At 41.9% G+C, this 16,626-nt stretch overlaps 1 protein-coding gene across 1 annotated transcript in view; it reads right to left on the bottom strand.

Moving 5' to 3' along the window:
* scfd1 (sec1 family domain containing 1) overlaps positions 1 to 16,626 on the bottom strand; it is a 72,044-nt gene that overhangs the window by 30,826 nt on the left and 24,592 nt on the right. The window contains exons 11-14 of the mRNA XM_080750749.1: positions 2,369 to 2,508; positions 1,862 to 1,952; positions 1,584 to 1,657; positions 1,382 to 1,463 (exon numbers count right to left, since the gene is read on the bottom strand). Coding sequence (XP_080606875.1) covers positions 1,382 to 1,463; positions 1,584 to 1,657; positions 1,862 to 1,952; positions 2,369 to 2,508 — 387 coding nt within the window. The remainder of the gene's footprint in view (positions 1 to 1,381; positions 1,464 to 1,583; positions 1,658 to 1,861; positions 1,953 to 2,368; positions 2,509 to 16,626) is intronic.

Below are 16,626 nucleotides of genomic sequence, written 5' to 3'. Positions count from 1 at the left end.
TGTCATTACAAACACATACATGCCTTGGTTGTCCCACACAAGCCACCACAATATCATAAATAATGTTTTGGGCTGAGCATTCGGCACAAGTGCCAATCAAAGTGACTGTACTGGCCAATCACAGGGAATCTTTCCCGGGACTTGGCAAAACACATAAAAGCATAACATCTGTTTAGCAGAGTGTGATGGCTTGTGTGGCACAACAATGACATGGATGGGTTCGTAATGACAACTAGTACTACATTCATGAAAAATAAAAACACTTTTGACCACAATAAATTAGGGATGTGCACGTGTATTCGGTTATCCGACTAAACGGTTTGTAAACCACTATTCGTTTTGAAAATACAATTCGATTATTCTATTAAATATATTTTTAATTATTGAGATATTAACTTTATTAAACATTTAAATTCTGCGCCCATATTACTGTCTTGTCTTAATTAAATTTACTTTTTAACAAGCAAATTAAGCATTCCCTTGGTTGATTTGCGGAGCATGACTGTCTGTGTCACAGTCTGACTGTTGCGCGCTGTGGTCAGTGGTCGCGCTGACCTGCAGTGAGTGTGCATGGCACTGCACGCAGCCACACACCAAGCAGGCTGTCCGCTGCGCGAGTAAATTAATGGCAATTAAGCGACGTGTATCTTAAAGATACTGGATGTGAATCACTCGTTACCTCGAGTAGGATAGCCTGCACGCTGCATCTGTGATCCGGTCCATGAATTAATCCATATTTTGGGGTGAGAAAAAGCCAAGGAGAATGCTTAATCATACATTGGCTGAGAATGGAATACCATTATGTAGCTAACTTTGAAGAGAACAGAGCTGTTGCTCAGTTAGTATAGCGACTCCAGTCAGACAGACATCAGCTGTTGTAGCGACCAAGCTGAGACTGATGCGCTAATTATTGATCTGACCCAGATTCGCGCAATGACGTAATTGATTAATTTGAGCAAGATTTCAATATATAACATTTTAAAAGGCTTTTATATACTCTTGATACTTTTTTCAAACGAGGTTTGCCCTAATAGATCGAAGAGCTCAGTTTTGGCTATTTTCTGTGTGAAATTACAAAAAAAAAAAAACAATTAATTTTCGAATAGTCGAATATTCATTTTCAAAATTGTCGTGTACACGTCGGTGAAATTAGTTGCTAGGAACATCCCTACAATAAATAGTGTAAAAGCGATTTATTTTGCATTTGGGTCCCCATCCGGAAACAAAGGGGGTACATTTATTGTAATCAAATGAACTCAAGTCTCCATGGTGTGAGTAATCAATAGGGGGAAAAAAAGTCATTTTGGGGGTGAACTACTCCTTTAAGTGGTTAATGAGCAGTACACACATTGTTAATCACTTATGAATGTGATGCCCTTACCTTGATGTGGTCCAGAACTGCTGTGGCTACATTAGTATGAAGGTCAATTAACCGCTTCTTCTCAAGGAGTTCAGGGAGAGAACTGTGGAGAAGAGGAGAGAGTTGAGTCTAGGCGTGTGACGATGGATTCATGGCACAGAACAGCTGTGTGTACATGCGTGTGTGTGTGTGTGTGTGTGTGTGTGTGTGTGTGTGTGTGTACCTCATGGCAGAGGTGAGCTTAGCTGTGTTGTCCGACAGAGCGCTGATGGCTCCATCATCTTCACCCTCCAAACCCTGCACAGACAGACAGTCAGGACAAACAGTGGAAGAGTCAGATAGCCAGGCTGTATTACTGTTGTAACATTTCTTCCTTTCCCCTCCTAGATAAACTTTATTTTGCCACACTACTCTTCCCACAGTTTTGGTGGCACGCAATTGGGCCATATGTCAAATCGACCGGCTTCATCGGGAATCGATTCCTCGAATAGCATGTCTCACCATGATGCTCTTAAGTCTTTTGACGTCATCCTCCTGTGCTCTGTACGAGTCCAACTCCGTCTGGACAGACTCCGCTACCTCTGGAAATGGACTGACAGCGCGCGCGCGTACACACACACACACACACACACACACACACACACACACACACACACACACACACACACACACACACTTTTCAATATGAAACTGATTATGCCAATTACACTAAATCAGTGGTTCTCAACTAGTGTTCCAGGGACCACCAGTGTTCCAGGTGGTCCCCAGCTAAATGATCCTACAAAATTACAGAATGTAGAAGAATTGTTATTTTTGATTGAGCTGTTACAGTATCTCTCCTATGGCACCACATCAACACAGCATATGTGGACAAAATCCTATCCAACGATAGCAAAATAGTCTTGGGTCCGAGAGGCTGAATCTCATCAAATGGTGGTCTGTGGCTCAAATACCGAATAAACAGTGGACCTTGACATTAAAACGGTTGAAAGCCCCATCGCTCCACACCTTCCTTTGTGGTTCTGCCAGAACTTGTCGGACGCCGTCAGGTCAAAGGTCTTCCTGTTCTTCTTCTTGGGTCTGGCTCCCGAGGGCGACGCCTCCGACCCCGCCCCCTCCTCCATGGTCACCCTGTTCAGGTGGAAGTCCTGCAACGATTATGACATGTCACATGACGATTAATTGTCACTCAAATAATTGCGATTGACGATTTAATTGTGTTTTTTTTTTTGTCATTGGCAATTACATTTCTGTTTGGCCTGTAGTAGGCTTTGAAGTTCGGGGGCCTTGGGGAGATAAAAATGGTAATTTCGTGCTAATCAGTCTAAAAGCGCCAGATTTTGCACAGATGTAGTCCAGGGCATGCTCTAATGATTTAGCTAGGGCACCCGAGTCGGTGACCTTCGGGGTCGCCACAACGGCCAAATCAAGTTGGCCTCCCGTCGACACTATAATACATGAAGAAAGTACCCAGAAAAAAAATCTGCTTCAAGTAGGATGTGAGGGGTCTAACTAGGGGTTTGTCATGATTCTGAATCCATTGCAAGCATTTGTTTTGCACAAAAAAGTTTCCTTGGGCTAAAAACAGCCCCACAAAATGATGGTTTAGTGATGAGTCATCACTTTTCACAGAACAGACTCTCTGATAAGGAACAAAACAGAGTGGGCGCTGTTTTTCCCTTTTATTTGACGATGGCTAGCCAGATTGGTGCAAAGCAAATGCTTGCAATGGATTCAGAATCATGACAAACCCCTAGTTAGACCCCTCACAACCTAATTAAAGCAGATTTATTTCTGGGTATTTTCTTCCTGTAGTATAGTGTTGATGGGAGCCCAACTTGATTTGGACGTTGTGGTGACCCCGAAGGTCGCCGACTCGGGCGCCCTAGCTAAATCATTAGAGCATGCCCTGGGCTACATCTGTGCAAAATGTGTCACTTTTAGACTGATTATCAAAAAAAAAAAAACCTAAGGCCCCCGACTACATGGCAGGTATGACACATAAACTAAATATACAAAAACATGACTGACATATTTGACAACTTAAAACTTATAATAAAAGAAGATCTAGTAACTTTGAAAATGTTTGAAAAGATATTTTCAACATGGAAATGATTATGACAAAACAATTGTGATTATGTCAAATAATTGGGATTAGACAATTACGTAATCATTGTGAAACTGACACACACACGCAGCCAAACAATCAAATTGTGCGGTCAGCACGAAAACCATCCCGATACTGCAGTAGCTCACTGTAAAGACATGCTCTTACAAACCAGAGTGATTTGTCACTGTCTTACCGGCTACTGGAACTACAGACTACATTAATATTATTAGTATTATTATTAGAACCAGGGATGATCTGTTCAATGCATTAAGCTATTTAGGCCTAGAATTATTGAGTGCTTTAACTATTGAAAAATAGCAGATATAGATGTGGAGAAATAGCAGATATAGATCTTTTTGCAAGTCTTTGAATATATCTTTTTTTAAAGCGAACATTTGTAACTCAAATATTTGCTTCTGGGTGGTCCCTGGAACAACATATTTCGAGATGGGGGTCCGCGGCCAAATACCTGTAATTTTGAGGGTCCTTGACATGAAAAAGTTTGAGAACAGCTGATTTAGAGGAAGGATTTAGAAGTCGGGTCAAAGATCGGGTCATACAAGATATTCAATGACTTGCACACATTTTCACGATTTAAAAAAAATAGCAGATCTACAAGCTCGCAGCGCGGCACTCGGTGCCGCGCTGTGAGCTTGTATATCTGCTATTTTTCAACAGTTAAAGCATAAAATAATGGTTAAAGTGGTTCAAATCTAACGCGACTCGCGCGCGTTCCCGGTCTTTGGGGGTTAAACAAGAACACCAGTGCTCTGGAGACATCATGACCTCATTGGTTGACTTATACCGTGGCGGGCTCTCCAGACCCGAACCTCTAACCAGAGCCAGACAGACGGCAGATGACAGAAAATAAAACAGGTCTCGTGTCAAAAATCTTGATTGCTGGCACGCCGGAGTTTTGACGGGAGCTAATAAAACTTTTATTCGACTCTGATCCGATTCTACGAAACCCAGCAGGTAAAACAAAGAGGCTTTATGAAGTTCCATTCCACTGACTGTACAAAACCGCAGTTCATCTCTCTTTTCATTTAAAATAGAGGGGGGGTCTGGAACTCCAGTTTTATGGTAATTTTACGGGAATTTTGTAGACATCGAAGGGTTCCGTAAGGAACTGTTTAGGATTCTAGTGCACCTAAAACGGTTCTATGTGTCACTATAGAATGTTTTGGGTGAACAGTTCCTTGGAACTGTTAAAAGTTTCTCGTAGACATAAAAAGGTTCTGTAATTGACTGTGCAGGGTTCTACTACAAATAAAAAGGCTTTATTATACTCAACTGTTAAGCATTAACCAAAAACATTTTATATTAAACTGTTAAGGATTATACAGTAGCACACCAAAAATGTTTTATATTAAACTGTGGGGTTAAAGTTAAGTGTTTTTATCTGTCCGTTTTTGCTGTTTTTTATTACATTGTTTAATGCGTTAATGTATGTATTACTTTTTATCGTGATATGGCGCTTTATTTTATGTCTTGTAATTTGTTTTAAATAATCTGTGAGAACTGTCCAGAATGCTACAATTCTTCTTCTCCAATAAAAAAGAAAATTAGTTTGTTTTTGTTCCAGTGAATGGAAATTTGAATGCTACTGTACAGCTATGACAACATGGACGCAATTCAAAGGCATAGATATGGAATTTGTCCCATCTTTGCTACTAGAGACAGACAGATAGTCACACACCAGACAGTCGTCTGTTTCTCCATTACTCTGGAATGGCTTTTCACTAGCCTGGAACATTGCTGCTGCACTTTGCTTCCAGTAAGGGAGGTCGGACACTTCATGTTGGTCGATTAGGCCTGGTTCGCGTTTGGCTTAACCCATTTAGGCCTAGGTAGAATTATTGAATGCTTTAACCAGTGAAAAATAGCAGATATACAAGCTCACAGCGTGGCACCGAGTGCCGCGCTGCGAGCTTGTAGATCTGCTATTTTTGAAAAAGTCATGAAAATGTGTGCAAATCTTTGAATATAATGTATTTTCAAAGCGAACGTTTGTAACTCAAATTTTGCTTCTGGGGGGTCCCCGGAACTAAATAGTTTGAGATGGAGGTCCGTGGCCAAATACATATCATTTTGGGGGTCCTTCACATGAAAAAGTTTGAGAACCACTGACATAGCAGTCTCTCAAGAACAGACTAACTGAGCTCCAGTTAAGTGAAAAGGACATTTTCTTTGACGATGGCTGGCCAGATTGCTGACATAGAAACATCGGTTTTTCAAAAAACCTTAGAGGGATTCAAAAGACACTTACAGAATCGGGTAAAAATTCTAATTTTCACGATTTTTCAAAAATAGCAGATCTACAAGCTCGCAGCGCGGCACTCGGTGCCGCGCTGTGAGCTTGTATATCTGCTATTTTTCAATAGTTAAAGCATAAAATAACGATACACAATACTGTGTACTCGTTCTGAATGGGTTTTAATTCCGAATAACTCCCAGGGTGTTCGATGGGTTTATGGTCCGCCAGGCCCTGTGCAGGCCTGTCGAGTTCTTCCTCGGCTCTGGAAGAGCGGTGGGCACAGGGGGATTGTCCTTCTGGAACAGGAAATCGCCTCCCGCAAACCCGTTGCCACAACACTGGAAACATACAATATATTGTCCAGGATATCATTGAAGCTGTACAGTAGCGCAGTGTTGTTTTTGACAGCAAATTTTGATTTAGTTTTAGTTTTACTCTAATCTTAGTTGACTAAATATCATAAGATTTTAGGCGACTAAATCTACGGTTGATTTAGTCAACTGAAATGCATTTTGGCAGGCCTTGATGGCATCGTAACGATTGGTTTTACACTTGGTTGCGTGCTGAAAATAGCAAGCTCTGTGACGCGTTGTGAGCTTGTAGATCTGCTATTTTCAGCACGCAACACCTGAGAGCAACCAAACATAAAATGACTCTCTTCTCCACTAGTCCCTCCCTAACGTTTTAGTCTAGTTTTTATTTTGTTGACGAAATTGTCAATATATTTAGTCTTAGTTTTAGTCATCACAGCTTAGTTTTTATTTCGTTTTCGTCAGTGAAAAAAATGCAGTCGACAAACATTTTTTGTGCCACACTGCGGGGTGACAGCGGAGCTCATGTTGGATAGGAAGGAGTGGAGGGTGGCGATCCAGGAGTCCAGAGTGGACGTCGGCTAGTCCGCACCCTCGCATTGCAATTAGAAACGCTAATATGAAAGGAAAAATCACTGACTTTTAGTGTTTATATCTATCTGTCTTGCTGTCTGTCTCAATAATATATTAATATTTAGGTGTCTACTGCCTGTCTGTCTTTCTGTTTGTCTGTGTCCATCACGGCAGGGACTTGGAGCCTGTCAGTACTGCCTTCCTGCCTGTCTCTCTGCATGACAGTCCGTCTGTCTGTCTGTCTGTGTGTGCTCCAGGGACGTGCTGGGCCCCTGATTCAGCCCGGGCAAAAAAAAGGGTTGGAGAGGCCCTCACTGTTTTGTATTTATCATTTTAAAAATGATTTAAACTAGTGAAAACAGCCGATCTACAAGCACACAACGCCTCGCACCGCGAGGCGTTGTGTGCTTGTAGATCTGCTGTTTTCAATACTTTTGTGCAACGGTCTTGTATGATGAAGCAGGGCTTTGCTTTGCGAAAAAATCGACAAATTTGAAACTTGGAGATACGAGGTTTCTGCCCGACAGTGACGATTTACTTTGTTGGCCGCCCAGCCCCCAAAATGAAACAATGGCAGACATTTTATTTTATTTTTTTTCCTAATGGCCGGCCTGGACCGGCCAGGAATGAACCGGCCGTTCGGGAGTTGTCCCGCTTTTCCCAATGGCCAGCACGTCCCTGGTGTGCTCCCAGTACAGTCTCCGCTTTGACGTCTTACATCGTCACTAACGCTAACAGCTTCTGACAGGAAATGGCTTCTCTTCACCAAACATCAGATCATAATATCTCTGTTGTCAAGAGCGACCGAACGAACCACCACGTTGACTGGAACCGGCCGCTCGGTGTTCTGCTGGGTCGGTGGCAGACGGAGCCGCTTCGGATTCTGACATATTTATAGGAAAGAGGAGAGAGAGAGCTTGGCGTCCGCCGTGTTGCCTGGCTGCATGAACACATTACGCTTTTTTTTTGTCCTTAACTATTGAAAAATGAGCTTTTAGATCTGCTATTTTTGAAAAATCATGAAAACTTGTCTTTGGATATTTCAAATCCTTCTAAGTTTTTTTTTTTTTTTTTAAACTATGTCAGTGGTGCTCAAACTTTTTCATGTGAAGGACCCCCCAAATTATATGTATTTAGCCACGGACCCCCCCATCTCAAAACATTTAGTTCCAGGGACCCCCCAGAACCAAAATTGAATAACAAATGTTCGCTTAAAAATACATATATTCAAAGATTTCCACACATTTTTCACGACTTTTCAAAAACAGCATATCTACAAGCTGCGCTGTGAGCTTGTATATCCGCTATTTTCAATAGCTAAAGTATAAAATAATTAAGGCCCCTCCACCTTGGAACCCAAGTAACTCAGTCCCACTTTCCCCCCCCTGTCCAGACCCAACACAACACAACAACCGCAGCTGTGGCTCACTGACTGAGGCTCCTAAGAAAGAATAGAAGAACTGGCTGTGCTTAGGGAGGTTTATCGTGATAAAAAAACACTCACAATAATCACATTGTGGAGATTTAAATGATCGAGAAATTGTACTTTGTGTAAGGACCTTAAAGCAAGCCTATTGTATGCCTATAACGACAGGCCCAAAATACCAAGTGGAAAGTGGTTAAAAGTAACACTGTAAATTGAAGGCCAGTGAAAACAGAGAAATGACAAGCTAATATATCAGTAAAACAGGTGTAATAACGAGTTATTGTTCTAAAATAACTCACTGTTATCCGACACTCATATAACTGTTCATTTAAATACATTTACTGGTAAGAGTACCTATTTTGGCTTGTATTATATTCTGTAATTACCAGTTATATAATAACAGGTTATAAATCTATATTATTAAATCTATATATAAATGTATATTACTTGGTGATTTAGCAGTCACTAATGCATCATTGATGTTTGTAATTGAAGGGTTATACGTCAAATGTCATCATTAGAGGTCCTAACATTAAAATCTGATAGAACTACTACTGTATAGCAGAGAACATACATGTTCCATCATGTCTCTTTAAAAGCCCACCAAATGCCAGACTTTACATTATTTAATGGCCCTTGTTGCCAGCTATTTTGTTTAATTTCGGCTAAACGGCTAACATGCACGCACGTGCACGGCCGGGCTGTAAACACGATGCATTAAACACGAAAAACGGTTATGGAGATATAGGCCAAAATAATTTATAATATAATCTGGTGTAAAACAATAACAGAGGAAATATGTCATATTTGAAATACGCGCAAAATTGATAGTTTGCGCTCATTTCCTGTATACACCTATCCACAAGTTTCCGCGGGAGTTTACTGGAGACTATCGGGACCAAACTTCCGGGTTTAACAGCAGACATACAAGCTCACGTCGCGTTGCAGATGCAACCCGTTGTGAGCTTGTAAATCGGCGCCGGAAGCTCGGTACAGACGTCTGCGCAATGCACTATGGGGCGTTGGAAACTCGTGGATATAAGTGAACATTTTTAGTTTGAGTTGTTTTAAAACCATATTAAAAAAGTGTGTTAAGTGTGTTTTTGGCACCAGGAACCCTTATTAAAAAGTGTGTAAAGTGTGTTTTTGGCACTCAGGGAGTTAAGAGCTGCGTTCAGAATCACAGATAAGGATGTGGACTGGAAGCAATCCAGCGACAAAGAGACAGACAGAGAGAGAAGGAGAGAGAGAGAGAGAGAGACAGAGACGAGAGAGAAAGAAAGAGAGAGAGGGGGAAAGAGGGGCTGTCTGTCTGTCTCTCTTTCCTTCTCTCTCAGACAGACAGACAGACACACAGAGAGAGAGGGGGTTCTAGAATTAACAGCATGGCTATAAAGTGTAAACACATCATTTAAGTAGGGATGGGACGATATGAAAATGTCATATCGCGATTATTGTTACGAAATAAATCGTGATTACGATATTATCGCGATACTCAAAATCCATTATATCCTTGGGCGGAACATTTGCCAAAAAATTGCCGATCTACAAGCTCACAATGTGTCGCGACAGATAGATAGACATTTGATAGAGACTGAAAAAAAGACTCTATCAAGTACCTGTACGTATATTATAAGTACCTTTTACCAATTCTAGAGGGTTTAAGTGGTAGTGGATATGCAGCTCGGCAAATAAAAGGTGAATTGAGCCCAGTGCATGAAGGAGGACGATATCACGATAAATTAAATCTCCACGATACGATTATCGCGAGTGTGTTTTATCACGATAAACGATAATATCGCGTATCGTCCCATCCCTACATTTAAGCCTTAAATGATTAAGCGTTCATATGGTAATAAATAGTTTCATGGCAAAACAACATTTTCACAAGTGAGCGCACCTACACTAGCCAGGAAATCTGACAAATCTTCCAGGGGTAATTTAATTTGCTCCTGGCCTACTACTGTGTTATCCTCTTGAATGGTTCATTTTCGAATCAAAGAACACAATAAAATCCTTTAGTTACGGCCCTGTCCATTTTATTTGTACATTCTCTGAGTTACGAATGAATACCAAAAAATGAACACAGAGGATTTCGCTGTGTGGTACCAGATTCTGAGCAGGGTGAATTAATCTCAGCAGGAAGGTGAATGTCTTTTGAGAACTACTGAATCCTTACAAGAGAACTATGTGGAGAACATGGGTTCCCTTGACCAAAGCAGCCATTCTTTATCGCTCTACAAACTCTGAAAACTCCCAGCTCGTCGTCTCTATTCTTCCTCCTCCACATTCTTTTCAGACAATGCCAATTCTTCTTCCTCAAACAGAACAAACCCGCCATGGTTCTCCGGGTCCAGAACGAACACACGCACGCAGTCAAGTAGAAGATACACTTTCACAGTTAAATGTGGAACTAATTTAGGAGAGCCTGAGACGACACACACAAACACACAGGTGGGGGAGTGGGTTTCTCAGGGGAATTAACTTGATCATTACTAGACAGGTACTGTAAGCCCCGCAGGGATGTACAGGAGCTGGACATTCTCTCTCTCACACACAGTCAACGAGCTGCGGTTTCTGCTGCATACATTATGATAGCAAACAGGTGTGCATGACAGCATGTGTCAAAATGTCCACACTTGAAGGGTACATTTCTGACGCACAAGCAAAGCGATCGCCCACATCTCCCGAGACACATATTCTTTCACTGTCTCTCTTCTTCTCACGCACACGCACACACACACACTGTGCTAGAGTACAAAACCACCATAAAGCTGGTTGCACACTGCTGCGTTTTTTCGTTGCGTTTTGGAAATCTGAAATCCGCCAAAAGAAAATCAAGCCAAGGAGAGAGAGAGAGGAGAGAGAGAGGAGAGAGAGCAAGGGACCCAGTGGCAACTGGCAACAGTTGCGAAAAACTTGAAAACAAATCAACCCTGGTCCGAAAATAAATACGAAACAGGTGGCAGTGTGCAAACGTGATTGATATAACGTGATATGAGGTTGATTCATTTATTCACGTGCTCCGAAATTCGCTTCTATATTTGGGCGAAAAAAGCGCAGCAGTTTTACAAATACCTTAACTCCTTAACTCTGTGGTTTTCAATTTCTTTGTGCCCAAGCCAAGGAACACCACATAGGGCAAGTGTTATAACTCTTATCAAATAAAATGTATATTGTATACCAGGGGTCCTCAATAGGCGGACCGCGGTCCATGTCCGGACCGCGAGGCACCGCCGACCGGACCCAGGACGAATTATAGTAAAAAAAAAAAAAAAAAAAAAGTGGAAAAACATCTCCACGTTTTTGTTTCCACTTCTCGTATTCATTCACTTTCATTGCATGCGCTGAGTGTGTGTGAGAGAGAGAGAGAGAGAGAGACAACGACGCGGTGATTGGCTGATGCCTGGCAACAAAGTATTATGGGCTGTCATGTCTTTGACAACGATGCGCTGATGGGCTGTTGCTACAGACAGCGGATGTTTTCGGAGCAGCAGCAACAGCAGCAGCCACCAACAATGCAACTAGTTATAAATCAGTGGGGTTTCATTCACGCTAAACATCATCAACGTGAATACGTTTGCAGGATTGTAATCTTATCTCCAGAGTTTGTCGCGACGTGCCACGGCCCGTGACGGCTGCCTCTCTTTCTGCATGGATGTTGTTCTCCCATGGTTCTCCCCACCGGGGGAAATGGATGTGCTGTGTGACAGCGCGCCGCATCCAGTTGGGGTTACCGTGCGGCACTTAACGTGCGTCGATACCACGATGCGACGCTGCGCAGCCGTCCGCGTTCAGTGTGTGCTCCCCTGTCTCTGACGCGCGACACCTTGTTTTCATATCGATATTCACGTTGCGACACAAGCATAAATTATTCGAAGATTATCCCAGTTTGTTAAAAGAAACCAGAGCACTAGCGCAAAATATCTCTGCTCCATTGAACATTCTGTTCTCCCTGCTTTAAAGGGTTGTTTCTCTTCAATCAAGTAATGCCCCCAAATGATTTTGGAGGAGTCCCCAGCCCAGATGACAGTGAAGTCATAATTTAAGGACCCTTTTAATAAAGAAAGAAACAGGAAAAGACCATTACTGCATGAAGCCTGGTGGGCGAGGTTATTACTGTATCAACAAACTACTACTAAAAAAAAAACAACAACACATCAGCCATTGTAAAAAAATAAGAAAGGGATCCCTAATTATGTAAGATGAACAATAATGAGGGCAAGTGGTCATGACCTGAGGGCAAGTAGAACATGACCTGTACTTTCCAAGTGCCTCTGAGACCATAGTGTCAACCCCTGGTTGGTACTTTTTTGTATCTTAGCCTACTATTTAAGATTGACCGACATAATAAAAATAAGCGAATATAAATATATTTTAATATATATATATATATATATATATATATATATATATATATATATATATATTAATTGTTTTATTTTTTCCCCGGACCCGGGCCTGTTTCAAAAAAATATTTGTGGACCTTCAAGATTTGTATTTGAGGACCCCTGTTGTATACTGTATATTGCAACAATGTGTGGTTGGCACAATATCCAAGGTACACCCGGACTTGTCTCACGGCACACCGTTTGGGAAGCACCACACTAACCTCTGCTTATTACCACTGTATGCCTAGCCTGCACATTTACTTTCACTTTAATGTAAGTCTAAATATCACCGTTGCCCCTTAATGCAAGCCCTAACCAGCCTCTTGGAGCGCAAGGAGCAGCTAAATGTCCTCATTTTCCATTCCATTCCATTCCTTTCAATTTTTTTCTCACAAAAGATACCAGTACTCTCTCTCTTGCTCTCTGAAGGAGATCCGTATTCTCTGCGGTGTTGTGTCCAGTATGACAGATCTATGTTCCCTGGAAAGACTTCAGACCACCCGTCTCAACAATGAGACCACTTATATCACAACATCAATGACATCAACAAACGGAGACCTCTGTTCATCTGCTGTAACTTAGGGGAGGGCATGTTTTTTGGGCACGAGATCACTGAGACCCTTTTCCAAAGTTCTGGCAGGATCTACCAGTGCCAGCCATATCAGTGAAACTGAAAACCAGAATTCAGCAATAAAGATTTGCTTGTCCGGAAATGCTTTCAAAATTTATGTGGTTAGAGTGCAGTTTCGACCCTGAGATTGGTAGTTTGGGATTCCATTCCCTGGCCGGGTCATAGCATAGATAGACTATAAAAATGGGACCCAATGCTTGACACTCAGCATCAATGGTTAGATTGGGGTTAAGTCCCTGCGACATGTCCAGGGTTTGTACTTGTACATCACGTCTCAATCCACCTCACACAACAGAAACAGGAGATGGGCTCCTGCCCTATTTATATGGGCAGGCTCTGCAAGGCTTACTTTACTTACTCACTTATTAAAACAACGACTACAGCAAATTACATTTTTCATATACAAATCAAATGTTGGCTAACTGGTTTTATTTAATATTCAAGATTACTACAGAAAGCTGTATTTGAGAGGCGCCCGCTGGCCTAGTGGTTAAGGTGAATACCACATACTAGGCTATGATGCCTGTTGGCGCCGCCGGTTCGATTCCTGATCCGGACGACCTTTGCCGCGTGTCATTCCCTGTCTCTCTCCCCATTTCCTGTCAGTCTACTGTGTCCTGTCGAATAAAGGCATAAAAAGCCCAAAAACAAATCTTAAAAAAAAGATATATTTGACAATATGAATGAAACCACAGAATAAATATGTTGAACTGCCGTTCTGTCCAAAAATAAAATCCACAAAGGCATCTGTATTTGACAATATGAATGAAACCACAGAATAAATATGTTGAACTGCCGTTCTGTCCAAAAATAAAATCCACAAAGGCATCTGTATTTGACAATATGAATGAAACCACAGAATAAATATGTTGAACTGCCGTTCTGTCCAAAAATAAAACACACAAAGGCATCACAATGAAATTAAACCACAAAAAAAAAAAAAAATTGTTCTGTGCAAAGATAGATAAATTATTATCATGACAATGCATAGTTGGGCAAGATCAGTAATGTCTGTTGCCTCGTCCAGCTGGAGGGAGCAACGCAACACAGGGATTTTGTTTTATGTTCCTTTTTCAGCTGCGTGTGCAAGTACTCAGAAAAATCCCCTCACATCTCCATCACAGTTCTCACCGAAGGCTGTTGATGACATCCATGAGGTCAGTCCTGTTCTTTACCAACGGCCAAAACAAATCCTCGCCAGCAGAACGGAACAAACACCTCCTTGAATATCTCACCATCCTAAAGTGATTTCTGGTGTATGGTGAAAACGTGGCACGCATGACGGGGACAGGAGGCTGCAGTGGTTGCACTGACTTTGTGAAAACTAGTAGTAGCTAGTAGAGATTTCAGTTCCTTAACCGCTTTCACCCTGGCAAACCTATTTTGGCCATGTCATTACAAGCAAACATTTTCTAAACAATTAAAAAATGTCTGAAGACATTTTCAGAATTAAAAAAAAAAAAAAAAAAAATCGGAAATCTACAATTTCAGACAGCGTCGTTCCAAGTTCCCTTCCTTCACCATCGCTGCAGTTGTTACAGATGAGGCAATTGACCAGTCGCTATGCCCCTCCTAAACCCGTGCTTGCCCAATGCCACGTTTAGCGACAGGTTACTAAGGCGGGTGCCTTGGCAAGCTGCCATGGCGGCGTGCAGCAATAGCACCCAGCTGCAGACTAACCTGCCACAAACGAACGCACGTCCAGGAAGAAAACAATAGCCTATACTAAAGTCAGATTAACATACAGTAGCCTACACAAGTGTTACCAGTTATATTTTCTCATGAAGTGCTCCTAAATTATTCCCGTGGGTTTGTGTAGGTCAGTGCAATCCGTTCTGTTTTTGTTTCAGTGTTTGTGACACGGAAGCGAGTGGGTGGGACGTTCGCGAACGAATCGAGTCTGTTGAACGACTCTTTGAAATGAACGATATGATTCGGTTCACAGTAGGGAGCCGTTCCTTTCTAATGAACAGTGGTGGGAAAAGTACTACATGTCTTTACTTAGGTAAACATATCAATACTGCAATCAAGTTTGGAATGTTATTAATGTACTAGAGTAAAAGTAAAATAGTATTGGTTTCAAAATGTACTTAAAGTACCAATATTAGAACGTACTCATTATGCAGAATGTCCTGTTTCACAGGTTTTCCAATGAGTAAAATGTAGAAAAATCATTTGCAAATAGCCGATCTACAAGCTCACAATGCATCGCAACGTGACACATTGTGAGCTTGTAGATCACCTATTTTCAAATGCCAGAAATGTATCCAATGGCCAAAATGTATAGGCCTATATGGGTGGAAGTGATTTACAATCATAATCAAAATCTACAAAGTAACCAGTAACTAAAATGAGCCAGTCTTTTGAACGGCTCTTTGAAAGGAACGGATCTCAGAGATCCGGTTCACTTCAAAGAACCATAAATCCCATCTCTATCTAGCAGCCAGACACCGATGCGCGCCGCCATGGCAGCTTGCCAAGTCTGCTGCGTTAGTAACCTGTTGCTAACTTGGCATTGGACAAGGACGGCTTTAGGAGGGGCATAGCGACTGGTCAATTACGTTTTCCATTAAACATCCGCATTGTATGCCGTTTGTGTCTCTTCCTGAACTCATTCTCAATACCGCCGTCTCATCTTGTTACCTGAGGTCTAGTAGTAGCCTATAATAGGGATGGGACGATAAGCGATATTATCGTTTATCGTGATAAAGAACACTCACGATAATCGTATCGTGGAGATTTAATTTATCGTGAAATCGTCCTCCGTCATGCACTGGGATCAATTCACCTTTCATTTGCCGAGATGCATATCCCGTAGCATTTAAACCCTCTGTTGGTAAAACGTACTTTGGTAAGGGGTCACATTTAAAGCATGAGCGGGATTGGACAGTGGATGATAAGAATGTTTTTGTCTATGTGTTTCAAATTGCTCAGGGATCAATCAAAAACCCATTAAAGTCAACCTGTTGATCATAAAAGACATTAAGGTTACCCTGATATCACTTAGTTTATCCTATCTTTTTACTTTGGAATTCTCAATTGAGGTTTCATCAGTATATCATGAGCTATCTTTATGCTCTGTCCAGACCGGCGAATTAGCGAAAGCGACGTGAATAAGCGAACCAAAAAGGCGAAGAATTCGCCATTCGCCCTTTTCCATACACACCAAAAAGCGACGCGAATATGCGTATAATATTCGCTTAATTCGCCTAAAAACGAGGGGGCGATATCTGCCTGCATAGCCACAGGAGAAAGGAGAAGAAAGGAGAGAGAGAAGAGAGGAGAACGGAGACAGGGAAACAAATAAAACAATGGAAACTACATGATGTGATGATGTGATGATGAGACCTGGCCGTGGTTGTTAGCCTATTAAATAAGAAAAGGAACAGAAGAGACAAGTGATAACACGCGTTCTCCGTTCCCCCTCCCCTCAGCTCCGGCCGGGGCAGAGTAGACAGGGTCGGTCAGTGTTTTATCATAGCCGGGTCGGAATGGCCGCATCACCCTCGGAATACGGGTCTGTCAATCATTATGTGTATTACCCGAGAGGATCCAAGAGGACCCGTA

This window comes from Nannobrachium achirus, assembly GCF_963921795.1.
Source record: "Nannobrachium achirus genome assembly, chromosome: 20".
NCBI lineage: Eukaryota > Metazoa > Chordata > Actinopteri > Myctophiformes > Myctophidae > Nannobrachium > Nannobrachium achirus.
This window is presented reverse-complemented; position numbering and strand designations above follow the sequence as displayed.